At 42.7% G+C, this 27,500-nt stretch overlaps 2 protein-coding genes across 2 annotated transcripts in view; one reads left to right on the forward strand and one right to left on the reverse strand.

Moving 5' to 3' along the window:
- Nucleotides 1–352, forward strand: part of LOC135545123 (protein PBMUCL2-like) — a 1,296-nt gene extending 944 nt beyond the window's left edge. Inside the window, exons 2-3 of the mRNA XM_064972755.1 lie at nucleotides 1–41; nucleotides 149–352. The exon at nucleotides 1–41 is cut by the window's left edge and continues 508 nt beyond it. Of these exons, the coding sequence (XP_064828827.1) occupies nucleotides 1–41; nucleotides 149–352 (245 nt within the window). The remainder of the gene's footprint in view (nucleotides 42–148) is intronic.
- A 5,187-nt stretch (nucleotides 353–5,539) lies between these two features.
- The window catches only part of LOC135545124 (ryanodine receptor 1-like), a 27,734-nt gene continuing 5,773 nt past the window's right edge, over nucleotides 5,540–27,500 (reverse strand). Inside the window, exons 6-13 of the mRNA XM_064972756.1 lie at nucleotides 26,575–26,710; nucleotides 22,920–23,015; nucleotides 21,144–21,262; nucleotides 19,640–19,773; nucleotides 13,007–13,248; nucleotides 6,708–6,900; nucleotides 5,885–6,101; nucleotides 5,540–5,665 (exon numbers count right to left, since the gene is read on the reverse strand). Coding sequence (XP_064828828.1) covers nucleotides 5,540–5,665; nucleotides 5,885–6,101; nucleotides 6,708–6,900; nucleotides 13,007–13,248; nucleotides 19,640–19,773; nucleotides 21,144–21,262; nucleotides 22,920–23,015; nucleotides 26,575–26,710 — 1,263 coding nt within the window. The remainder of the gene's footprint in view (nucleotides 5,666–5,884; nucleotides 6,102–6,707; nucleotides 6,901–13,006; nucleotides 13,249–19,639; nucleotides 19,774–21,143; nucleotides 21,263–22,919; nucleotides 23,016–26,574; nucleotides 26,711–27,500) is intronic.

Consider the following 27,500-nt stretch of genomic DNA (forward strand, 5'->3'; position numbering starts at 1 on the left):
AAGACACTGTGTTTCCCCAGACAACTAAGGACAAAGACACTGTTTCCCCAGACAACTAAGGACAAAGACACTGTGTTTCCCCAGACAACTAAGGACAAAGACACTGTTTCCCCAGACAACTAAGGACAAAGACACTGTGTTTCCCCAGACAACTAAGGACAAAGACACTGTGTTTCCCCAGACAACTAAGGACAAAGACACTGTGTTTCCCCAGACAACTAAGGACAAAGACACTGTGTTTCCCCAGACAACTAAGGACAAGGACACTGTGTTTCCCCAGACAACTAAGGACAAAGACACTGTGTTTCCCCAGACAACTAAGGACAAAGACACTGTTTCCCCAGACAACTAAGGACAAAGACACTGTTTCCCCAGACAACTAAGGACAAAGACACTGTGTTTCCCCAGACAACTAAGGACAAAGACACTGTGTTTCCCCAGACAACTAAGGACAAAGACACTGTGTTTCCCCAGACAACTAAGGACAAAGACACTGTTTCCCCAGACAACTAAGGACAAAGACACTGTGTTTCCCCAGACAACTAAGGACAAAGACACTGTGTTTCCCCAGACAACTAAGGACAAAGACACTGTGTTTCCCCAGACAACTAAGGACAAAGACACTGTGTTTCCCCAGACAACTAAGGACAAAGACACTGTTTCCCCAGACAACTAAGGACAAAGACACTGTGTTTCCCCAGACAACTAAGGACAAAGACACTGTGTTTCCCCAGACAACTAAGGACAAAGACACTGTGTTTCCCCAGACAACTAAGGACAAAGACACTGTGTTTCCCCAGACAACTAAGGACAAAGACACTGTGTTTCCCCAGACAACTAAGGACAAAGACACTGTGTTTCCCCAGACAACTAAGGACAAAGACACTGTGTTTCCCCAGACAACTAAGGACAAAGACACTGTGTTTCCCCAGACAACTAAGGACAAGGACACTGTGTTTCCCCAGACAACTAAGGACAAAGACACTGTGTTTCCCCAGACAACTAAGGACAAAGACACTGTGTTTCCCCAGACAACTAAGGACAAAGACACTGTGTTTCCCCAGACAACTAAGGACAAAGACACTGTGTTTCCCCAGACTTCTGCAGGTTGTAGTTCCTCCCTCATATTACATTACATTATTATGTTATCATATTATATTATTATATTGTATGATACTATTATATTATTGTATTGCATTATATTATATTACATTGTATTATTTTATTATACTATCTTATTGTATTATTATATTATATTTTTTATTATTGTATTATATTATTATATTACATTACATTGTATTATTTTATTATATTACAGTTTTATATTATATTATTATATTATATTATTATATTATATTATTATATTACAGTATATTATTATATTACAGTATATTATTATATTATTATATTACATTACATTGTATTATTTTATTATATTATATTATTATATTACATTACATTATTATATTACAGTATATTATTATATTATTATACTCTGCTGCCTGTGACTGGAAGGAATTGCAAAAATCGCTGAAGTTGGAGACCTTTATCTCCCTCACCAACTTCAAACATCAGCTATCTGAGCAACTAACCGATCACTGCAGCTGTACATAATCTATTGGTAAATAGCCCACCCATTTTCACCTACCTCATCCCCACAGTTTTTATTTATTTACTTTTCTGCTCTTTTGCACACCAATATCTCTACCTGTACATGATCATTTATCAATCCAGTGTTAATCTGCAATATTGTAATTATTCGCCTACCTCCTCATGCCTTTTGCACACAATGTATATAGACTCCCCTTTTTTTCTACTGTGTTATTGACTTGTTAATTGTTTACTCCATGTGTAACTCTGTGTTGTCTGTTCACACTGCTATGCTTTATCTTGGCCAGGTCGCAGTTGCAAATGAGAACTTGTTCTCAACTAGCCTACCTGGTTAAATAAAGGTGAAATAAAAAATATATATAAAAAAATATTATATTACATTGCATTGTATTATTTTATTATATTAAATTACATTATTATATTATTATATTACATTACATTGTATTATTTTATTATATTATTATATTACATTACATTGTATTATTTTATTATATTATTATATTACATTACATTGTTATATTATTATATTATATTACATTGTATTATTTTATTATATTATTATATTACATTACATTATTGTATTATTATATTATATTACATTGTATTATTTTATTATATTAAATTATATTATTATATTACAGTATATTATTATATTATATTACATTACATTATTATATTATTATTTTATTATATTACATTATTATATTACATTATATTACAGTTTTATATTATTATATTATATTATTATATTACAGTATATTATTATATTATAGAATTATATTATATTGTATTATTTTATTATATTACATTATTATATTATTATATTACATTATATTACAGTTTTATATTATTATATTATATTATTACCATTATATTATTACATTATTATATTATATTATAATATTACATTATATTGTATTATATTATTCTAGTATTATATTACATTATATATATATTATATTATTATATTTCATTACATTGTATTATTTTATTATATTATTATATTACATTACGTTGTATTATTTTATTATATTATTATATTACATTTTATTACAGTTTTATATTATATTATATTATTATATTATGTTATTATATTATTATATTATATTATTATATTACAGTATATTATTATATTATATTATATTATTATATTATATTATATTATTATTATTATATTACATTATTATATTATTATATTTATTATATTACAGTTTTATATTATTATATTATATTATTATTATATTATTATATTATTATATTATATTATATATTACATTACATTTATTATATTATTCTATATTATATTACATTATTATATTATATTATTATATTTCATTACATTGTATTATTTTATTATATTATTATATTATTATTACGTTGTATTATTTTATTATATTATTATATTTATTTTATTACAGTTTTATATTATATTATATTATTACCATTATGTTATTATATTATTATATTATATTATTATATTATTATATTATTATATTATATTATTATATTATATTGTATTATTTTATTATATTATATTATTATATTATTATATTACATTATATTATAGTTTTATATTATTATATTATATTATTACCATTATATTATTATATTATTATATATATATTATAATATTACATTACATTGTATTATATTATTCTAGTATTATATTATTATTATATTATATTATTATATTTCATTACATTGTATTATTTTATTATATTATTATATTACATTACGTTGTATTATTTTATTATATTATTATATTACATTTTATTACAGTTTTATATTATATTATATTATTACCATTATGTTATTATATTATTATATTATATTATTATATTAGTATATTATTATATTATATTATTATATTATATTTATTATTTTATTATATTACATTATTATATTATTATATTACATTATATTACAGTTTTATATTATTATATTATATTATTACCATTATATTATTTATTATTATTATATTATATTATAATATTATATTACATTATATATTATATTATTATAATATTATATTACATTATTATATTATATTATTATATTTCATTACATTGTATTATTTTATTATATTATTATATTACATTACGTTGTATTATTTTATTATATTATTATATTACATTTTATTACAGTTTTATATTATATTATATTATTACCAGTATGTTATTATATTATTATATTATATTATTATATTACAGTATATTATTATATTATATTATTATATTATATTGTATTATTTTATTATATTACATTATTATATTATTATATTACATTATATTACAGTTTTATATTATTATATTATATTATTACCATTATATTATTATATTATTATATTATATTATAATATTACATTACATTGTATTATATTATTCTAGTATTATATTACATTATTATATTATATTATTATATTTCATTACATTGTATTATTTTATTATATTATTATATTACATTACATTGTATTATTTTATTATATTATTATATTACATTATTATATTATTATATTACATTATATTACAGTTTTATATTATTATATTATATTATTACCATTATATTATTATATTATTATATTATATTATAATATTACATTACATTGTATTATATTATTCTAGTATTATATTACATTATTATATTATATTATTATATTTCATTACATTGTATTATTTTATTATATTATTATATTACATTACGTTGTATTATTTTATTATATTATTATATTACATTTTATTACAGTTTTATATTATATTATATTATTACTATTATGTTATTATATTATTATATTATATTATTATATTACATATATTATTATATTATATTATTATATTATATTATATTATATTTATTATATTACATTATTATATTATTATATTATTATATTACAGTTTTATATTATTATATTATATTATTACCATTATATTATTACATTATTATATTATATTATAATATTACATTACATTGTATTATATTATTCTAATATTATATTACATTATTATATTATATTATTATATTTCATTACATTGTATTATTTTATTATATTATTATATTACATTACGTTGTATTATTTTATTATATTATTATATTACATTTTATTACAGTTTTATATTATATTATATTATTACCAGTATGTTATTATATTATTATATTATATTATTATATTACAGTATATTATTATATTATATTATTATATTATATTGTATTATTTTATTATATTACATTATTATATTATTATATTATTATTATATTACAGTTTTATATTATTATATTATATTATTAGCATTATATTATTATATTATTATATTATATTATAATATTACATTACATTGTATTATATTATTCTAGTATTATATTACATTATTATATTATATTATTATATTTCATTACATTGTATTATTTTATTATATTATTATATTACATTACATTGTATTATTTTATTATATTATTATATTACATTTTATTACAGTTTTATATTATATTATATTATTACCATTATGTTATTATATTATTATATTATTATATTACATTATAGTATTATATTATATTATATTACATTATTATATTACATTACATTGTATTATATTATTATATTACAATATTATATTATTATATTATTATATTATATTACATTACATTGTATTATGTTACATTATTATATTATTATATTATATTAAGAATAAGAATTTGTTCTTAACTGACTTGCCTAGTTAAATAAAGGTAAAAATATTATTATATTGAATTATATTATTATGTTACATCACATTGTATTATTTTATTATATTTTATTTTATTATATTATATTGAATTATATTATTATATTATTATATTACGTTACATTGTATTATTTTATTATATTTTATTATATTATATTGAATTATATTATTATATTATTATACAGCGTTGCTGTATCAATATTTTCTGTCTGTTAAAGGGGTAATAGACTCACTATTCCATAAGTCCAGCCCTGCTCGATGCGCGTGATGGCCCACAGCGAGTGGATGTTCTCTGCCAGCTTCTCCCTGATCTTCTCCAGGTGGGGCGGCAACACGATCTGCAGCACACACAGCGTAAAAGTTAAAGGGCAAATAGAGGTCAGAGGACCGCAGATCGAACGTGAAGAGGAGTAAATGGACAGCCCTGTCTGGTACCTGAACAGGGTTAGGCCTAGGGACAGGGTGTGTCTGGTACCTGAACAGGGTTAGGGCTAGGGACAGGGTGTGTCTGGTACCTGAACAGGGTTAGGGCTAGGGACAGTGTGTGTGTGTGTTACCTGAGCAGTGTCTACAGGATTGGGGGTAAAGGAGGTGTGTGTGAGGGACTGGGTTGGCCCCAGCAAGTTTCGGACTCCGTCAAAGTCGTGTTTGTACTCCTTGATGGGTTCGATCCTCATCCTGTCCTTGGGTAGCAGAGCCTCGTAGCACGGCGCATAGCCCGGGGGGGGCAGGAACTTAAAGTCTCCATGGCGACCACCCAACAGTAAACGAGCTCTGAAGAGACAGGAAATAAAATGGGGTCATGTTAAGGGCCAGGGAAAACAGTGGGGTAACTTTAAGAGCAAGGGAAAATGAAACACAGTGGGGTCATTTATAGGGCCAGGGGTTTTGCATGAACATGAGACCTGACCAGACTCTTTCTGTAAGTCTCAGGATCAGAAGGGCATTGAGCCCTGGTGCTGCAGAGTCCTTTTCCCTGACCATTTCCCCTTTACTCTCATCATTCAAATCAGCCATTAAATTAACTGACTGACTGACTGACTGACTGACTGACTGACTGACTGAGTGACTGACTGACTGACTGAGTGACTGACTGACTGACTGACTGACGCACTGACTGACTGACTGACTGACTGACTGTCTGTCTGTCTGTCTGTCTGTCTGTCTGTCTGTCTGTCTGTCTGTCTGTCTGTCTGTCTGTCTGTCTGTCTGTCTGTCTGTCTGTCTGTCTGGTAAAACATTACATTACACCTCATCCAGAGCTATTTACCACGAGCACATTCACCTAAGGTAGGTAAAATATCAATCAATCAATCAATCAATCAAACAACATGTTTTTTGTACAGCACAAGTGTAGACCCATGTTGTCCTCCATCTTACTTGACTCCAGCAGAGAAACTGATGACAGGGAAGAACAGTCCATCTACGTTGAAGTTCTCGAACATGCCCTGGACCGGGTGGCCGTTGACCCGGAACGAGATACTGGGCACGCTCAGGTCCAGACAGCACGACACCACATCATCAGCTGCTAGGGCATGCTGATTGGGCGATGCCACCTGGCGGGGGACGTGACCTGGAGAGGAGAGAGGGGGGGAGTCAGGGGGCAACTGGAAAACTAGTCTGGTTCCATTCTGTATGTGCTGTGGTCTGGTTCCATACTGTATGTGCTGTGGTCTGGTTCCATACTGTATGTGCTGTGGTCTGGTTCCATAATGTACTGTATGTGCTGTGGTCTGGTTTCATACTGTATGTGCTGTGGTCTGGTTTCATACTGTATGTGCTGTCGTCTGGTTCCATACTGTATGTGCTGTGGTCTGGGTTCCATACTGTATGTGCTGTGGTCTGGTTTCCATACTGTACTGTATGTGCTGTGGTCTGGTTTCATAATGTACTGTATTTCCTTTGGTCTGGTTTCATACTGTATGTGCTGTGGTCTGGTTCCATAATATACTGTATGTGCTGTGGTCTGGTTTCCATACTGTACTGTATGTGCTGTGGTCTGGTTTCATAATGTACTGTATTTCCTTTGGTCTCGTTTCATACTGTCTGTGCTGTGGTCTGGTTCCATACTGTATGTGCTGTGGTCTGGTTTTCATACTGTATGTGCTGTGGTCTGGTTTCCATACTGTATGTGCTGTCGTCTGGTTCCATACTGTATGTGCTGTGGTCTGGTTTCATACTGTATGTGCTGTGGTCTGGTTTCCATACTGTATGTGCTGTGGTCTGCTTTCATAATGTACTGTATTTGCTGTGGTCTGGTTTCATACTGTATGTGCTGTGGTCTGGTTTCATAATGTACTGTATGTGCTGTGGTCTGGTTTCCATACTGTACTGTATGTGCTGTGGTCTGCTTTCATAATGTACTGTATGTGCTGTGGTTTGGTTCCATACTGTATGTGCTGTGGTCTAGTTTCATACTGTATGTGCTGTGGTCTGGTTTCCATACTGTACTGTATGTGCTGTGGTCTGCTTTCATAATGTACTGTCTGTGCTGTGGTCTGGTTTCATACTGTATGTGCTGTGGTCTGGTTTCATACTGTATGTGCTGTGGTCTGCTTTCATAATGTACTGTCTGTGCTGTGGTCTGGTTTCATACTGTATGTGCTGTGGTCTGGTTTCCATACTGTATGTGCTGTGGTCTGGTTCCATACTGTATGTGCTGTGGTTTGGTTCCATACTGTATGTGCTGTGGTCTGGTTCCATTCTGTATGTGCTGTGTTCTGGTTCCATACTGTATGTGCTGTGTTCTGGTTCCATACTGTATGTGCTGTGGTCTGGTTTCCATACTGTCTGTGCTGTGGTCTGGTTTCATACTGTATGTGCTGTGTTCTGGTTCCATACTGTATGTGCTGTGTTCTGGTTCCATACTGTATGTGCTGTGGTCTGGTTTCATACTGTATGTGCTGTGGTCTGGTTTCCATACTGTATGTGCTGTGGTCTGGTTTCCATACTGTATGTGCTGTGGTCTGGTTTCATACTGTATGTGCTGTGGTCTGGTTTCATACTGTATGTGCTGTGGTCTGGTTTCATACTGTATGTGCTGTGGTCTGGTTCCATACTGTATGTGCTGTGGTCTCGTTCCATACTGTATGTGCTGTGGTCTGGTTCCATACTGTATGTGCTGTGGTCTGGTTCCATACTGTATGTGCTGTGGTCTGGTTTCCATACTGTATGTGCTGTGGTCTCATCCATTCTGTATGTGCTGTGGTCTGGTTCCATACTGTATGTGCTGTGGTCTGGTTTCATACTGTATGTGCTGTGGTCTGGTTTCATAGTGTATGTGCTGTGGTCTGGTTTCCATACTGTATGTGCTGTGGTCTGGTTTCATACTGTATGTGCTGTGGTCTGGTTCCATACTGTATGTGCTGTGGTCTGGTTTCATACTGTATGTGCTGTGGTCTGGTTTCCATACTGTATGTGCTGTGGTCTGGTTTCCATACTGTATGTGCTGTGGTCTGGTTTCCATACTGTATGTGCTGTGGTCTGGTTTCCATACTGTATGTGCTGTGGTCTGGTTTCATACTGTATGTGCTGTGGTCTGGTTCCATACTGTATGTGCTGTGGTCTGGTTTCCATACTGTATGTGCTGTGGTCTGGTTCCATACTGTATGTGCTGTGGTCTGGTTTCATACTGTATGTGCTGTGGTCTCATTCCATACTGTATGTGCTGTGGTCTCATCCATTCTGTATGTGCTGTGGTCTGGTTCCATACTGTATGTGCTGTGGTCTGGTTTCCATACTGTATGTGCTGTGGTCTGGTTTCCATACTGTATGTGCTGTGGTCTGGTTCCATACTGTATGTGCTGTGGTCTGGTTTCATACTGTACTGTATGTGCTCTGGTCTGGTTTCCATACTGTATGTGCTGTGGTCTGGTTTCATACTGTATGTGCTGTGGTCTGGTTTCCATACTGTATGTGCTGTGGTCTGGTTTCATACTGTATGTGCTGTGGTCTGGTTTCATACTGTATGTGCTGTGGTCTGGTTCCATACTGTATGTGCTGTGGTCTGGTTTCCATACTGTATGTGCTGTGGTCTGGTTTCCATACTGTATGTGCTGTGGTCTCGTTCCATACTGTCTGTGCTGTGGTCTGGTTCCATACTGTATGTGCTGTGGTCTCATCCATTCTGTATGTGCTGTGGTCTGGTTCCATACTGTATGTGCTGTGGTCTGGTTTCATACTGTATGTGCTGTGGTCTCGTTCCATACTGTCTGTGCTGTGGTCTGGTTTCCATACTGTATGTGCTGTGGTCTGGTTTCATACTGTATGTGCTGTGGTCTGGTTTCCATACTGTATGTGCTGTGGTCTGGTTTCCATACTGTATGTGCTGTGGTCTGGTTTCCATACTGTATGTGCTGTGGTCTGGTTTCATACTGTATGTGCTGTGGTCTGGTTTCATACTGTATGTGCTGTGGTCTGGTTCCATACTGTATGTGCTGTGGTCTGGTTTCATACTGTATGTGCTGTGGTCCGGTTTCATACTGTATGTGCTGTGGTCTGGTTTCCATATTGTATGTGCTGTGGTCTGGTTCCATACTGTATGTGCTGTGGTCTGGTTTCCATACTGTATGTGCTGTGGTCTGGTTCCATACTGTATGTGCTGTGGTCTGGTTTCCATACTGTATGTGCTGTGGTCTGGTTTCATACTGTATGTGCTGTGGTCTGGTTTCATACTGTATGTGCTGTGGTCTGGTTTCATACTGTATGTGCTGTGGTCTGGTTTCCATACTGTATGTGCTGTGGTCTGGTTTCCATACTGTATGTGCTGTGGTCTGGTTTCATACTGTATGTGCTGTGGTCTGGTTTCATACTGTATGTGCTGTGGTCTGGTTTCATACTGTATGTGCTGTGGTCTGGTTTCATACTGTATGTGCTGTGGTCTGGTTTCCATATTGTATGTGCTGTGGTCTGGTTCCATACTGTATGTGCTGTGGTCTGGTTCCATACTGTATGTGCTGTGGTCTGGTTCCATACTGTATGTGCTGTGGTCTGGTTTCATACTGTATGTGCTGTGGTCTGCTTTCATAATGTACTGTATTTGCTGTGGTCTGGTTTCATACTGTATGTGCTGTGGTCTGGTTTCATACCGTATGTGCTGTGGTCTGGTTTCCATACTGTATGTGCTGTGGTCTGGTTTCCATACTGTATGTGCTGTGGTCTGGTTTCCATACTGTATGTGCTGTGGTCTGGTTTCATACTGTATGTGCTGTGGTCTGGTTTCCATACTGTATGTGCTGTGGTCTGGTTTCCATATTGTATGTGCTGTGGTCTGGTTTCCATACTGTATGTGCTGTGGTCTGGTTTCATACTGTATGTGCTGTGGTCTGGTTTCCATACTGTATGTGCTGTGATCTGGTTTCCATACTGTATGTGCTGTGGTCTGGTTTCCATACTGTATGTGCTGTGGTCTGGTTCCATACTGTATGTGCTGTGGTCTGGTTTCCATACTGTATGTGCTGTGGTCTGGTTTCCATACTGTATGTGCTGTGGTCTGGTTTCATACTGTATGTGCTGTGGTCTGGTTTCCATACTGTATGTGCTGTGGTCTGGTTTCCATACTGTATGTGCTGTGGTCTGGTTTCCATACTGTATGTGCTGTGGTCTGGTTTCCATACTGTATGTGCTGTGGTCTGGTTTCATACTGTATGTGCTGTGGTCTGGTTTCCATACTGTATGTGCTGTGGTCTGGTTTCCATACTGTATGTGCTGTGGTCTGGTTTCCATACTGTATGTGCTGTGGTCTGGTTTCATACTGTATGTGCTGTGGTCTGGTTTCCATACTGTATGTGCTGTGGTCTGGTTTCCATACTGTATGTGCTGTGGTCTGGTTTCCATACTGTATGTGCTGTGGTCTGGTTTCATACTGTATGTGCTGTGGTCTGGTTTCCATACTGTATGTGCTGTGGTCTGGTTTCCATACTGTATGTGCTGTGGTCTGGTTTCCATACTGTATGTGCTGTGGTCTGGTTTCCATACTGTATGTGCTGTGGTCTGGTTTCATACTGTATGTGCTGTGGTCTGGTTTCCATACTGTATGTGCTGTGGTCTGGTTTCCATACTGTATGTGCTGTGGTCTGGTTTCCATACTGTATGTGCTGTGGTCTGGTTTCATACTGTATGTGCTGTGGTCTGGTTTCCATACTGTATGTGCTGTGGTCTGGTTTCCATACTGTATGTGCTGTGGTCTGGTTTCCATACTGTATGTGCTGTGGTCTGGTTTCATACTGTATGTGCTGTGGTCTGGTTTCCATACTGTATGTGCTGTGGTCTGGTTTCCATACTGTATGTGCTGTGGTCTGGTTTCCATACTGTATGTGCTGTGGTCTGGTTTCCATACTGTATGTGCTGTGGTCTGGTTTCATACTGTATGTGCTGTGGTCTGGTTTCCATACTGTATGTGCTGTGGTCTGGTTCCATACTGTATGTGCTGTGGTCTGGTTTCCATACTGTATGTGCTGTGGTCTGGTTTCCATACTGTATGTGCTGTGGTCTGGTTTCCATACTGTATGTGCTGTGGTCTGGTTTCCATACTGTATGTGCTGTGGTCTGGTTTCCATACTGTATGTGCTGTGGTCTGGTTTCATACTGTATGTGCTGTGGTCTGGTTTCCATACTGTATGTGCTGTGGTCTGGTTTCATACTGTATGTGCTGTGGTCTGGTTTCCATACTGTATGTGCTGTGGTCTGGTTTCCATACTGTATGTGCTGTGGTCTGGTTTCCATACTGTATGTGCTGTGGTCTGGTTTTCATACTGTATGTGCTGTGGTCTGGTTCCATACTGTATGTGCTGTGGTCTGGTTTCCATACTGTCTGTGCTGTGGTCTGGTTCCATACTGTCTGTGCTGTGGTCTGGTTCCATACTGTATGTGCTGTGGTCTGGTTTCCATACTGTATGTGCTGTGGTCTGGTTCCATTCTGTATGTGCTGTGGTCTGGTTTCCATACTGTATGTGCTGTGGTCTGGTTCCATTCTGTCTGTGCTGTGGTCTGGTTTCCATACTGTATGTGCTGTGTTCTGGTTTCCATACTGTATGTGCTGTGGTCTGGTTTCCATACTGTATGTGCTGTGGTCTGGTTCCATTCTGTATGTGCTGTGGTCTGGTTTCCATACTGTATGTGCTGTGGTCTGGTTTCCATACTGTATGTGCTGTGGTCTGGTTTCCATACTGTATGTGCTATGGTCTGGTTTCCATACTGTATGTGCTGTGGTCTGGTTTCCATACTGTATGTGCTGTGGTCTGGTTTCCATACTGTATGTGCTGTGGTCTGGTTTCCATACTGTATGTGCTGTGGTCTGGTTTCCATACTGTCTGTGCTGTGGTCTGGTTTCCATACTGTATGTGCTGTGGTCTGGTTTCCATACTGTATGTGCTGTGGTCTGGTTCCATTCTGTATGTGCTGTGGTCTGGTTTCCATACTGTATGTGCTGTGGTCTGGTTTCCATACTGTATGTGCTGTGGTCTGGTTTCCATACTGTATGTGCTGTGGTCTGGTTTCCATACTGTATGTGCTGTGGTCTGGTTTCCATACTGTATGTGCTATGGTCTGGTTTCCATACTGTATGTGCTGTGGTCTGGTTTCCATACTGTCTGTGCTGTGGTCTGGTTCCATACTGTCTGTGCTGTGGTCTGGTTCCATACTGTCTGTGCTATTGTAAACAATAGGAAGGTGAAGCGTACCTGACCACAGGTGCAGTCCATCGAAGCCGTACGAGTAGAGGTCATCCCCCACCCCGTTGCCACCCCAGCCCTCTCCGCCCCCAGGATAGGGGGAATACCCCTCTGTCAGGGCCCAGCCCACACGCAGGTGAGAGGGTGTGGCTGTCACGAAAGGCTCCACATAGTCTACCATCATCTCAAAGTACCACTTCTTATACTGAGTGGAGCCTTCGCAGGTCCCCAGGAAGATGTTGGGCCTCACACTGCAGATAGAAACACATATTCTGAAACCCTTAGAGCACAACAGGATATAACAGAATATTGTATGTATATATACTGTGTGTATATATATATATATATATATATAGAGCGAGTTGTATAAGTATTGGGATATTGACACTTCTTGTTGTTGTTTTGGCTCTGTACCAAAAGTAATTTGGATTTGAAATGATAAAGTGCAGGACTGTCAGCTTCAATTTGAAGTTATTTTCATCCATATCGGGTGAAACGTTTAGAAATAACAGCACCTGTTATACACAGCCCCCCCCCCCCCCTCATTTTAGGGGACCAAAAGTATTGGTGACTCTTCCCACAGGTGTGTCGAGGTGGCCGGATGTCCTTTAGGTGGTGGACCGTTGTTGATACACAAAGGGGATCAGCAAACAAAACATTATGAAGACCTGCTACATAGACTGACCTTCCCTGTGAAACGCTTTCCAGTCCTTGTAGAGTTCATGCCATGACAAATTGAGACTGTTCTGGGGGGTATCAGCCTCAAACAGCCTCAATTCGTCGGGCCATGGACTCTACAACGAGATTAAAGCGCTCCACAGGGATGCCTGCCCATGTTGACTCTACAACGAGACTAAAGCTCTCCACAGGGATGCCTGCCCATGTTGACTCTACAACGAGATTAAAGCGCTCCACAGGGATGCCTGCCCATGTTGACTCTACAACGAGACTAAAGCGCTCCACAGGGACGCTGGCCCATGTTGACTCTACAACGAGATTAAAGCGCTCCACAGGGACGCCGGCCCATGTTGACTCTACAACGAGACTAAAGCGCTCCACAGGGACGCCGGCCCATGTTGACTCTACAACGAGACTAAAGCGCTCCACAGGGACGCCTGCCCATGTTGACTCTACAACGAGACTAAAGCTCTCCACAGGGACGCCGGCCCATGTTGACTCTACAACGAGACTAAAGCGCTCCACAGGGACGCCGGCCCATGTTGACTCTACAACGAGACTAAAGCGCTCCACAGGGACGCCGGCCCATGTTGACTCTACAACGAGACTAAAGCGCTCCACAGGGACGCTGGCCCATGTTAACTCTACAACGAGACTAAAGCGCTCCACAGGGACGCTGGCCCATGTTGACTCTACAACGAGACTAAAGCGCTCCACAGGGAGGCCGGCCCATGTTGACTCTACAACGAGATTAAAGCGCTCCACAGGGACGCTGGCCCATGTTGACTCTACAACGAGATTAAAGCGCTCCACAGGGACGCTGGCCCATGTTAACTCTACAACGAGACTAAAGCGCTCCACAGGGACGCTGGCCCATGTTGACTCTACAACGAGACTAAAGCGCTCCACAGGGAGGCCGGCCCATGTTGACTCTACAACGAGATTAAAGCGCTCCACAGGGACGCTGGCCCATGTTGACTCTACAACGAGATTAAAGCGCTCCACAGGGACGCTGGCCCATGTTGACTCTACAACGAGACTAAAGCGCTCCACAGGGACGCTGGCCCATGTTGACTCTACAACGAGACTAAAGCGCTCCACAGGGAGGCCGGCCCATGTTGACTCTACAACGAGACTAAAGCGCTCCACAGGGACGCTGGCCCATGTTGACTCTACAACGAGACTAAAGCGCTCCACAGGGACGCTGGCCCATGTTGACTCTACAACGAGACTAAAGCGCTCCACAGGGACGCCGGCCCATGTTGACTCTACAACGAGACTAAAGCTCTCCACAGGGACGCTGGCCCATGTTGACTCTACAACGAGACTAAAGCGCTCCACAGGGAGGCCGGCCCATGTTGACTCTACAACAAGACTAAAGCGCTCCACAGGGAGGCCAGGCCGGCCCATGTTGACTCTACAACGAGACTAAAGCTCTCCACAGGGACGCCTGCCCATGTTGACTCTACAACGAGACTAAAGCGCTCCACAGGGACGCTGGCCCATGTTGACTCTACAACGAGACTAAAGCGCTCCACAGGGACGCTGGCCCATGTTGACTCTACAACGAGACTAAAGCACATGTTGACTCCAGTGCTTCCAACGTGTGTCCAGTTGGCTGGATGTCCTTTGGGTGGTGGACCACTCTTGATACACACAGGAAACTGTTTAGTGTGGAAAAACCCAGCAGCGTTGCAGTTCTTGACACAAACCGGTGTTCCTGGAACCTACTACCATACCCCATTCAAAGGCACTTAAATATTTTGTCTTGCCCATTCACACTCCAAATGGTAAACATACACAATCCATGTCTCAATTGTCTCAAGGCTTAAAAATCTGTCTTTAACCACCTGTCTCCTCCCCTTCATCTACACCGATTGAAGAGGATTTAACAAGTGTCATCAATAAGGGATCGTAGCTTTCACCTGGATTCACCTGGTCAGTCTGTCATGGTAGAAGCAGGTGTTCCTAATGTTTTTTATTCTCATCAATCTACACACAATACCCCATAACGGCAAAGCAAAAACATTATTTTTTAACCTTTTTGCAAATAAATAATGTTTAAAAAAAAAACTTAAATATTACATTCACTTAACTATTCAGAGCCTTTACTCAGTACTTTGTTGAAGCACCTTTGGCAGTGACTACAGACTCGAGTCTTCTTGGGTATGATGCTACAAGCTTGGCACACCTGTATTTGGGGAGTTTCTCCCTTTCTTCTCTGCACATCCTCTCAAGCTCTGTCAGGGGAGCGTCGCTGCACAGCTATTTTCAGGTCTCTCCAGAGATGTTCAATCGGGTTAAAGTCCAGGCTCTGGCCGGGCCACTCAAGGACATTCAGAGACTGGTCCCGAAGCCACTCCTTCGTTGTCTTGGCTGTGTGCTTAGGAAGGTGAACCTTCAACCCAGTCTGAGGTCCTGAGCTCTCTGGAGCAGGTTTTCATTAAGGATCTCTCTTTACTTTGCTCCGTTCATCTTTCCCTCGATCCTGATTAGTCTCTCCATCCCTGCTTCTGAAAAACACAGCATGATGCTGCCACCACTTCACTGTAAGGTTTTCTCCAGATGTGACGTGATGTTCCTCCAAAGTTCAATCTTGGTTTCATCAAGACCAGAGAATCATGTTTCTCATGGTCTGAGAGTCTTTAGGTGCCTTTTGGCAAACTCCAAACTGTCATGTGCTTTTTATCTAGGTGTGGCTTCCGTCTGACCACTCCACCATAAAGGCCTGATTGGTGGAGTGCTGCAGAGATGGTTGTCCTTCTGGAATGTTCTCCTCTCTCCACAGAGGAACTCTGGAGCTCTGTCAGAGTGACCATCAGGTTCATGGTCACCTCCCTGAACAAGGCCCTTCTCCTCCATTGCTCAGCTTGGCTGGGCGGCCAGCTCTAGGAAAAGTCTCGTTGGTTCCAAACTTCTTCCGTTTATTGAATTTACCACCAGGTGGACCCCAATCAAGTTGTAGAAACATCTCAATGATGATCAATGGAAACAGGATGCACATGAGCTAAATTTTGAGTTTCATAGCAAAGGGTCTGAATACTTATGTAAATAAGGCATTTCTGCTTTTTATTCTATTTGATAAATTATCAAAATAAAAAAACAGTTTTCACTTTGTCATTATATTCTGTGAAGATCCATTTTAGAATAATGCTGTAACTTAACAAAATGTGGAAAAAGTCAAGGGGCCTGAATACTTTCTAAATGCACTGTATATATATGTTCTATAGACAGTGTAAATATATATGTATATATGTATATATATATTTACACTGTTTATAGAACATATTCTTATTCCAAATGGATTAAATTGAGATGTTGTGTTACTGGCCTAAACACAATACTCCATAATGTCAAAGTGGAATTATGTTTATTTTTTGGACATTTATATTATTATTATTATTATTTATAAATGTGACCCGTTTCAGGAAACTATGCATACATACCAGTCAGAAATTTGGACACGTTCAAGGTGTTTCTTTATTTTTATTTGTACTATTTTCTACAATTGTAGAATAATAGTGTAGACATCAAAATGATTAAATAACACATATGGAATAATTTAGTAAACAAAAAAAGTGTTAAACAAATCAAAATATATTTTTTTAGAGTAGCCACCCTTTGCCTTATTATCATTATTATTATTTACCTTTATTTTAAGTCAGTTAAGAACAAATTCTTAGGAACAGTGGGTTAACTGCCTGTTCAGCGGCAGAACGACAGCTTTTGTACCTTGTCAGCTTGGGGATTTGAACTTGCAAGGCTGTGTAAGGGCTATTTGACCAAGAAAGAGAGTGATGGAGTGCTGCATCAGATGACCTGGCCTCCACAATCACCCAACCTCAACCCAATTGAGAATTTTTGGGATGAGTTGGACAGCAGAGTGAAGGAAAAGCAGCTAACAAGTGCTAACAAGTGCTCAGCATATGTGGGAACACCTTCAAGACTGCATTCCAGGGGAAGCTGGTTGAGAGAATGCCAAGAGTGTGCAAAGCTGTCAATCAAGGGTGGCTAATCTGAAGTATCTCAAATAAAAACTATAAAAGTTTTCCAACTTTTCTCAACAACATTGATGCCCTGAATTTAGCTATCGACAGATCAGTTCATAAAAGTGATGAGTTATTTTCTGCCCACGCCACGGTCAGTGTGAACCAGAGTGACTTGACACAACGCTGGTCAAACAAGGTGAAGCAACAAATGAAACAGAGCTAAATGGTTCCAGCAACTGAAACATTCATTCATGTATATGAGTAACATGCTGACCAGACCGGACAAATCCATGTTATTCAATTACCGCGCGCCAACGAGCCAAGGGTAGCCTAGTGGTTAGAGTGTAGAGGCGGCAGGGTAGCCTAGTGGTTAGAGTGTAGAGGCGGCAGGGTAGCCTAGTGGTTAGAGCGTTGGACTGGGAACCGAAAGGTTGCAAGTTCAAATCCCCGAGCTGACAAGGTACAAATCTGTCGTTCTGCCCCTGAACAGTCAGTTAACCCACTGTTCCTAGGCCGTCATTGAAAATAAGAATTTGTTCTTAACTGACTTGCCTAGTAAAATAAAATTAAAAGGGCTAAAATAGAAGTCATTCCTATCTCTGACGCAAATCGCGCTGAAAGTTCTGCCATCTCCTCATTGGTTTATAGAAGCAGGTACCCACCGTGCCATCTCCTCATTGGTTATACCCACGTGGGGGATTGAAAGACTAAATGTTTTGCCGGTTGTCGTGGTAATACAGTGAAAGTGTAGATGCCAATCACCATATAAGTTCAAAGATAAAAAAGCCTGGAAGGAGGAGAGATGACTAGAAATGATTTGGTTGGCCGTTTTATGTGTGGATTAATTGTCGGAGTAGAGGACCTTGTGCATTTCAGGTAAAATAACAACTCAATGTTTATATCCCAGGACAAATGAGCTAGCAACAGCAAGCTAGCTCAATAAGACAAATTAGCTAGCAAGTGCAAGCTGAATTGCCATACATGTTTAATGCTTTTCAACCTGTCCTCAAATTAATGTCATTGGTTCAGAATTTGTTTTTCTATTTTAACCTGCGTGTCGTGATCGCGTTTGGTGTAGGGGGACACTGTGTCGTTGTATGTGTCGAACTGCTTTTCTTTATCTTGGCCAGGTCGCAATTGAAAATGAGAACTTGTTCTCAACTTGCCTACCTGGTTAAATAAAGGTGCAATAAAAAATAAAAATAAAAAGTTAATTTATGCACGATAGCGCACAATGGCGCACCCACCCAGCCGGTTTGGGTTCTGTGGAAGATTTACATTACATCTACATTTTCAGACATTATACATTTCTAATTTAGGTAGAAAGTTGTTTTTATTGTATGTATTTACTTGGGGGATGTGAATACTGATATATATATATTATTTATTTATATTGATATTTCTGTATTTCATTTTCAGTAAAACTGAGATTTTATTTTTTTTAAATCTAAAAACATGTTTTCACTTTGTCATTATGGGGTATTGAGTGTAGATGGGTGAGATGGGTGAGGAAAATATATATTTAATACATTTTGAATTCAAGCTGTAGCACAACATGTGGAATAGGTCAAGGGGTATGAATGTTATGTTAACAGTATATATTATATATTATGAATGATTTCTTAACAGTATATTATATATTATGAATGTTATGTTAACAGTATATATTATATAGTATGAATGATATGTTAACAGTATATATTATATATTATGAATGATATGTTAACAGTATATTATATATTATGAATGTTATGTTAACAGTATATATTATATAGTATGAATGTTATGTTAACAGTATATATTATATAGTATGAATGATATGTTAACAGTATATATTATATATTATGAATGATTTCTTAACAGTATATATTTTATATTGTGAATGATATGTTAACAGTATATATTATATATTATGAATGATATGCAGTATATACTGTTATATATTATATATATATTATATTATATTATATATTACCTGGTTACGTAGTTGACGATGTTGGTCTGCAATAGGAGATCGCGACCTGGAAATAGATTCTCTGTGATGAGGTTCTGATTGGACCTTACTGCCACACCGTTACACACACAAAGAGACCGGAGCACGTCCAACACCTGGGAGAGACAGAGACAGAGAGACAGAGAGACAGAGACAGAAAGACAGAGAGACAGAGACTCAGAGAGAGACAGAGAGACAGAGAAACAGAGACAGACAGACAGAGAGACAGAGACAGAGAGACAGAGACAGAGACTCAGAGAGAGACAGAGAAACAGAGACAGACAGACAGAGAGAGACAAAGACAGAGACAGAGAGACTCAGAGAGAGACAGAGAAACAGAGACAGACAGACAGAGAGAGACAAAGACAGCGACAGAGAGACAGAGTCAGAGAGACAGAGACAGAGACAGAGAGACAGAGAAACAGAGACAGAGACAGAGAGACAAAGAGAGAGAGAGACAGAGGGAGACAGAGTCAGAGAGACAAAGAGAGAGAGAGAGACAGAGAGAGACAGAGTCAGAGAGACAGAGAGAGACAAAGACAGAGACAGAGAGACTCAGAGAGAGACAGAGAAACAGAGACAGACAGACAGAGAGAGACAAAGACAGAGACAGAGAGACAGAGAGAGACAGAGTCAGAGAGACAGAGACAGAGAGAGACAGAGAGACAGAGAAACAGAGACAGAGACAGAGAGACAAAGAGAGAGAGAGACAGAGGGAGACAGAAACAGAGTCAGAGAGACAAAGAGAGAGAGAGAGAGAGAGAGACAGAGACAGAGTCAGAGAGACAGAGACAGAGAGACAAAGAGAGACAGAGACAGAGTCAGAGACAGAGACCGAGAGACAGAGACAGAGAGAGAGAGAGAGACAGTGACAGTGACAGTGACAGTGACAGAGACAGACAGTGACAGAGAGAGAGACAGACAGAGAAAGATAGAGACAGTGGCAGAGAGAGAGACAGTGACAGAGAGAGAGACAGTGACAGAGACAGTGAGAGAGACAGAGAGAGAGAGACAGAGACAGAGAGAGAGACAGTGACAGAGAGAGAGACAGTGACAGAGGGACAGAGACAGTGACAGAGACATAGGGACAGAGACAGTGACAGAGACAGAGGGACAGAGACATTGACAGAGACAGAGGGACAGAGAGACAGAGACAGTGACAGAGGGACAGAGACAGTGACAGAGACAGAGGGACAGAGACAGTGACAGAGACAGAGGGACAGAGACATTGACAGAGACAGAGGGACAGAGACAGAGAGACAGAGACAGTGACAGAGAGACAGAGACAAGGAAATGTGAGGAAAGTTTGGGTTCCAAACTGGTTCCAATTCACTCCCTTCCCCTTCCTTTTGGCCCCTTGGCCTCTTGACCGTTTGATATTTGCAGATATTTAAGGTGGCAGCTTTATGATGGAAGTTCCAACACTACACTGCTAACACCCATCCAGACCCTACAGATGTACAAACATCTGCCAGACATCACTGACCTTGTGGTTTCTGCCATGTTTGTCCAGCAAAGAGATGATAGATTTGATGTGGTTCTCCTGAATGATGTTCAGAACCTCTGGACTCTCAATCAGGACACAGTGCAACACCTCCAAGATACCTGGAGCGAGGGAGAGGGAGGAGAGGGAGGAGAGGGAGAGAGGGAAGAGAGGGAGAGAGGGAGAGAGGGAGGAGAGGGAGGAGAGGGAGGAGATGGAGAGAGGGAGAGCGGGAGGAGAGGAGGAGAGGGAGGAGAGGGAGGAGAGGGAGGAGAGGGAGAGAGGGAGAGAGGGAGAGCGGGAGGAGAGGGAGGAGAGGGAGAGAGGGAGGGAGAGGGAGGAGAGGGAGAGAGGGAGGAGAGGGAGGAGAGGGAGGAGAGGGAGAGAGGGAGGGAGGAGAGGGAGGGAGAGGGGGAGGGGAGGGAGGAGAGGGAGAGAGGGAGAGAGGGAGGAGAGGGAGAGAGGCAGGAGGAGAGGGAGAGAGGGAGGAGAGGGAGAGAGGGAGGAGAGGGAGGAGAGGGAGAGAGGGAGGAGAGGGAGGAGAGGGAGGAGAGGGAGAGAGGGAGGAGAGGGAGGAGAGGGAGAGAGGGAGGAGAGGGAGAGAGGGAGGAGAGGGAGGAGGCAGGAGAGGGAGAGAGGGAGGAGAGGGAGAGCGGGAGAGAGGGAGGAGAGGGAGGAGAGGGAGAGAGGGAGGAGAGGGAGAGAGGCAGGAGAGGAGAGGGAGAGAGGGAGGAGAGGGAGGGAGGAGGAGGGAGGAGAGAGGGAGGAGAGGGAGGGAGAGGGAGAGAGGGAGAGCGGGAGGGAGAGGGAGGAGAGGGAGAGAGGGAGGGAGAGGGAGGAGAGGGAGGAGAGGGAGAGAGGGAGGAGAGGGAGGAGAGGGAGAGAGGGAGGAGAGGGGGGAGAGGGAGGAGAGGGAGGAGAGGGAGGAGAGGGAGAGAGGGAGGGAGAGGGAGGAGAGGGAGGAGAGGGAGGAGAGGGAGGAGAGGGAGGAGAGGGAGGATAGGGAGAGAGGGAGAGAGGGAGAGAGCGGGAGAGAGGGAGAGAGGGAGGAGAGGGAGAGAGGCAGGAGAGGGAGAGAGGGATAGGGAGGAGAGAGGCAGGAGAGGAGAGGGGGATAGGGAGGAGAGGGAGAGAGGCAGGAGAGGAGAGGGAGGAGAGGGAGAGAGGGAGGAGAGGGGGAGGGAGGGAGAGAGGGAGGGAGGGAGGAGAGGGAGGAGAGGGAGATAGGGAGAGAGGGGAGAGCGGGAGAGAGGGAGTGGAGGGGAGGGAGGGAGGAGAGGGAGGGAGGGAGGGAGGGAGGGGGGATAGAGGGAGGAGAGGGAGGGAGAGGGAGGGAGAGAAGGAGGAGAGGGAGAGAGGGGGGAGAGAGGGAGGAGAGGGAGAGAGGGATAGAGGGAGGAGAGGGAGAGAGAGGGAGGGGGAGGGAGAGAGGGAGGAGATGGAGATAGGGAGGGAGGGAGGGAGGGAGGGAGGGAGGGAGGGAGGGAGGGAGGGGGAGGGAGGGAGGGAGGGAGGGAGGGAGGGAGGGAGGGAGGGAGGGAGGGAGGGAGGGAGGGAGGGAGGGAGGGAGGGAGGGAGGGAGGGAGGGAGGGAGGAGAGGGAGATAGGGAGGGAGGGAGGGAGGGATGATGAATGCGGTCCTGTGCTGAAAGAACCTTCAAGTCAGATATATAATGGGTAGTGCCCTGAGTTTTTCCTTATCAGTAACGACACAGCCTAAACCAGGAAAAACTCCTGCCCCTAGCCAGGGTGAGTGGCATCGAGCAGAACTCTAGGTACCTGAAGAGGCCTCCAACCGGTCCAGTTTGCTGACCAGCCAGTCCAGGTTATCACAGAACAGCGCACAGTTAGAACGGTTCCCCCTGATCAGAGAGGCTGGGAGGGAGAACAGGGAAGAGGTGGAGGGAGCACAGGATGAGGTGGAGGGAGAACAGGGAAGAGGTGGAGGGAGCACAGGATGAGGTGGAGGGAGCACAGGATGAGGTGGAGGGAGAACAGGGAAGAGGTGGAGGGAGCACAGGATGAGGTGGAGGGAGAACAGGGAAGAGGTGGAGGGAGCACAGGGAAGAGGTGGAGGGAGAACAGGGAAGAGGTGGAGGGAGCACAGGGAAGAGGTGGAGGGAGCAGAGGGAAGAGGTGGAGGGAGAACAGGGAAGAGGTGGAGGAAGCAGAGGGAAGAGGTGGAGGGAGGGAGAACAGGGAAGAGGTGGAGGGAGCACAGGGAAGAGGTGGAGGGAGCAGAGGGAAGAGGTGGAGGGAGAACAGGGAAGAGGTGGAGGGAGCAGAGGGAAGAGGTGGAGGGAGAACATGGAAGAGGTGGAGGGAGGGAGAACAGGGAAGAGGTGGAGGGAGCACAGGGAAGAGGTGGAGGGAGAACAGGGATGAGGTGGAGGGAGAACAGGATGAGGTGGAGGGAGCACAGGGAAGAGGTGGAGGGAGAACAGGGAAGAGGTGGAGGGAGAACAGGGAAGAGGTGGAGGGAGCACAGGATGAGGTGGAGGGAGGGAGAACAGGGATGAGGTGGAGGGAGAACAGGGATGAGGTGGAGGGAGGGAGAACAGGGATGAGGTGGAGGGAGAACAGGGAAGAGGTGGAGGAAGATCATGGAAGAGGTGGAGGGAGCACAGGGCAGAGGTGGAGGGAGAACAGGGAAGAGGTGGAGGGAGCAGAGGGAAGAGGTGGAGGGAGAACAGGGACGAGGTGGAGGGAGCAGAGGGAAGAGGTGGAGGGAGAACATGGAAGAGGTGGAGGGAGCAGAGGGAAGAGGTGGAGGGAGAACAGGGCAGAGGTGGAGGGAGAACAGGGAAGAGGTGGAGGGAGGGAGAACAGGGAAGAGGTGGAGGGAGTACAGGGAAGAGGTGGAGGGAGAACAGGGAAGAGGTGGAGGGAGAACAGGGATGAGGTGGAGGGAGAACAGGGAAGAGGTGGAGGGAGAACAGGGAAGAGGTGGAGGGAGAACAGGGATGAGGTGGAGGGAGAACAGGGAAGAGGTGGAAGGAGAACAGGGAAGAGGTGGAGGGAGAACAGGGAAGAGGTGGAGGGAGAACAGGGAAGAGGTGGAGGGAGAACAGGGATGAGGTGGAGGGAGAACAGGGAAGAGGTGGAGGGAGAACAGGGATGAGGTGGAGGGAGAACAGGGAAGAGGTGGGGGAGAACAGGGAAGAGGTGGAGGGAGAACAGGAAAGAGGTGGAGGGAGGGAGAACAGAGAAGAGGTGGAGGGAGAACAGGGAAGAGGTGGAGGGAGAACAGGGAAGAGGTGGAGGGAGAACAGGGAAGAGGTGGAGGGAGAACAGGGAAGAGGTGGAGGGAGAACAGGAAAGAGGTGGAGGGAGAACAGAGAAGAGGTGGAGGGAGAACAGGGAAGAGGTGGAGGGAGAACAGGAAAGAGGTGGAGGGAGAACAGGAAAGAGGTGGAGGGAGAACAGAGAAGAGGTGGAGGGAGAACAGGGAAGAGGTGGAGGGAGAACAGGAAAGAGGTGGAGGGAGGGAGAACAGAGAAGAGGTGGAGGGAGAACAGGGAAGAGGTGGAGGGAGAACAGGGAAGAGGTGGAGGGAGAACAGGGAAGAGGTGGAGGGAGAACAGGGAAGAGGTGGAGGGAGAACAGGGAAGAGGTGGGGGGAGAACAGGGAAGAGGTGGAGGGAGAACAGAGAAGAGTTGGAGGGAGAACAGGAAAGAGGTGGAGGGAGAACAGGAAAGAGGTGGAGGGAGAACAGAGAAGAGGTGGAGGGAGAACAGGAAAGAGGTGGAGGGAGAACAGGGAAGAGGTGGAGGGAGAACAGGGAAGAGGTGGAGGGAGAACAGGAAAGAGGTGGAGGGAGAACAGAGAAGAGGTGGAGAGAGAACAGGAAAGAGGTGGAGGGAGGGAGAACAGAGAAGAGGTGGAGGGAGAACAGGGAAGAGGTGGAGGGAGAACAGAGAAGAGGTGGAGGGAGAACAGGGAAGAGGTGGAGGGAGAACAGGGAAGAGGTGGGGGAGAACAGGGAAGAGGTGGAGGGCGGGAGGGAGAACAGGGAAGAGGTGGAGGGAGAACAGGGAAGAGGTGGAGGGAGGGAGAACAGGGAAGAGGTGGAGGGAGTACAGGGAGGAAGTGGAGGGAGAACAGGGAGGAAGTGGAGGGAGAACAGGGAAGAGGTGGAGGGAGAACAGGGAGGAAGTGGAGGGAGAACAGGGAAGAGGTGGGGGGAGAACAGGGAAGAGGTGGAGGGCGGGAGGGAGAACAGGGAAGAGGTGGAGGGAGAACAGGGAAGAGGTGGAGGGAGGGAGAACAGGGAAGAGGTGGAGGGAGAACAGGGAAGAGGTGGAGGGAGAACAGGGAAGAGGTGGGGGGAGAACAGGGAAGAGGTGGAGGGCGGGAGGGAGAACAGGGAAGAGGTGGAGGGAGAACAGGGAAGAGGTGGAGGGAGGGAGAACAGGGAAGAGGTGGAGGGAGTACAGGGAGGAAGTGGAGGGAGAACAGGGAGGAAGTGGAGGGAGAACAGGGAAGAGGTGGAGGGAGAACAGGGAGGAAGTGGAGGGAGAACAGGGAAGAGGTGGAGGGAGAACAGGGAGGAAGTGGAGGGAGAACAGGGAAGAGGTGGAGGGAGAACAGGGAAGAGGTGGAGGGAGAACAGGGCAGAGGTGGAGGGAGAACAGGGAAGAGGTGGAGGGAGAACAGGGCAGAGGTGGAGGGAGGGAGAACAGGGAAGAGGTGGAGGGAGGGAGAACAGGGAAGAGGTGGAGGGAGAACAGGGAAGAGGTGGAGGGAGAACAGGGATGAGGTGGAGGGAGAACAGGGAAGAGGTGGAGGGAGAACAGGGAAGAGGTGGAGGGAGGGAGAACAGGGAAGAGGTGGAGGGAGGGAGAACAGGGAAGAGGTGGTGGGAGGGAGAACAGGGAAGAGGTGGGGGGAGAACAGGGAAGAGGTGGAGGGAGGGAGAACAGGGAAGAGGTGGAGGGAGAACAGGGAAGAGGTGGAGGGAGGGAGAACAGGGAAGAGGTGGGGGGAGAACAGGGAAGAGGTGGAGGGAGGGAGAACAGGGAAGAGGTGGGGGAGAACAGGGAAGAGGTGGAGGGAGGGAGAACAGGGAAGAGGTGGGGGGAGAACAGGGAAGAGGTGGAGGGAGGGAGAACAGGGAAGAGGTGGATGGAGGGAGAACAGGGAAGAGGTGGAGGGAGGGAGAACAGGGAAGAGGTAAGAGAGATATATTGAATGATCAACATCAACCGTATTCAGCCTCCACTTCTTCATGCATTTTTTTTACTGCTGTTTTTTATTTATTTTAATTCTGAGTGATTCAAAGTTTCTGCTTTTGTATACATAGTGTTTTTGCTCGACAGAACATTTCTTCAAACTTGTTCCAATCTGATCTATTCTAAAGCTATGCACTGATAAACAGTGAGATTAAGCAGAGGATACACTTTGTGGACTGTACAATAAAACTCTATGTCATACCCAGCAGCTCATAGAGCAAGTTGACAATCTCCTTCCAGGACTCAGCGGCCTCCTCTCCGGCGAACTCAGAGAAGTGAGCAGCAGTGTTGTAAACGTTCAGACGGTCGATACACTCTAGCACGATGGTGATCATACCCTGTTGGAGAGGTCAACACACATAGGGTTAGATCCTATACCCATGTGGTCATAGGGTTAGATTATGTACCTATGTGGTCATAGGGTTAGATTATGTACCCATGTGGTCATAGGGTTAGATCCTGTACCCATGTGGTCATAGGGTTAGATCCTATACCCATGTGGTCATAGGGTTAGATTATGTACCCATGTGGTCATAGGGTTAGATCCTATACCCATGTGGTCATAGGGTTAGATCCTATACCCATGTGGTCATAGGGTTAGATCCTATACCCACGTGGTCATAGGGTTAGATCCTGTACCCACGTGGTCATAGGGTTAGATCCTATACCCACGTGGTCATAGGGTTAGATCCTATACCCATGTGGTCATAGGGTTAGATCCTATACCCACGTGGTCATAGGGTTAGATTATGTACCCATGTGGTCATAGGGTTAGATCCTATACCCATGTGGTCATAGGGTTAGATTATGTACCCATGTGGTCATAGGGTTAGATCCTATACCCATGTGGTCATAGGGTTAGATTATGTACCCATGTGGTCATAGGGTTAGATCCTATACCCATGTGGTCATATGATTAGATCCTGTACCCATGTGGTCATAGGGTTAGATCCTGTACCCATGTGGTCATAGGATTAGATCCTGTACCCACGTGGTCATAGGATTAGATCCTGTACCCACGTGGTCATAGGGTTAGATCCTATACCCATGTGGTCATAGGATTAGATCCTGTACCCACGTGGTCATAGGATTAGATCCTGTACCCACGTGGTCATAGGGTTAGATCCT

This window comes from Oncorhynchus masou, chromosome 9, assembly GCF_036934945.1.
Source record: "Oncorhynchus masou masou isolate Uvic2021 chromosome 9, UVic_Omas_1.1, whole genome shotgun sequence".
Classification (NCBI taxonomy): Eukaryota; Metazoa; Chordata; class Actinopteri; order Salmoniformes; family Salmonidae; genus Oncorhynchus; species Oncorhynchus masou.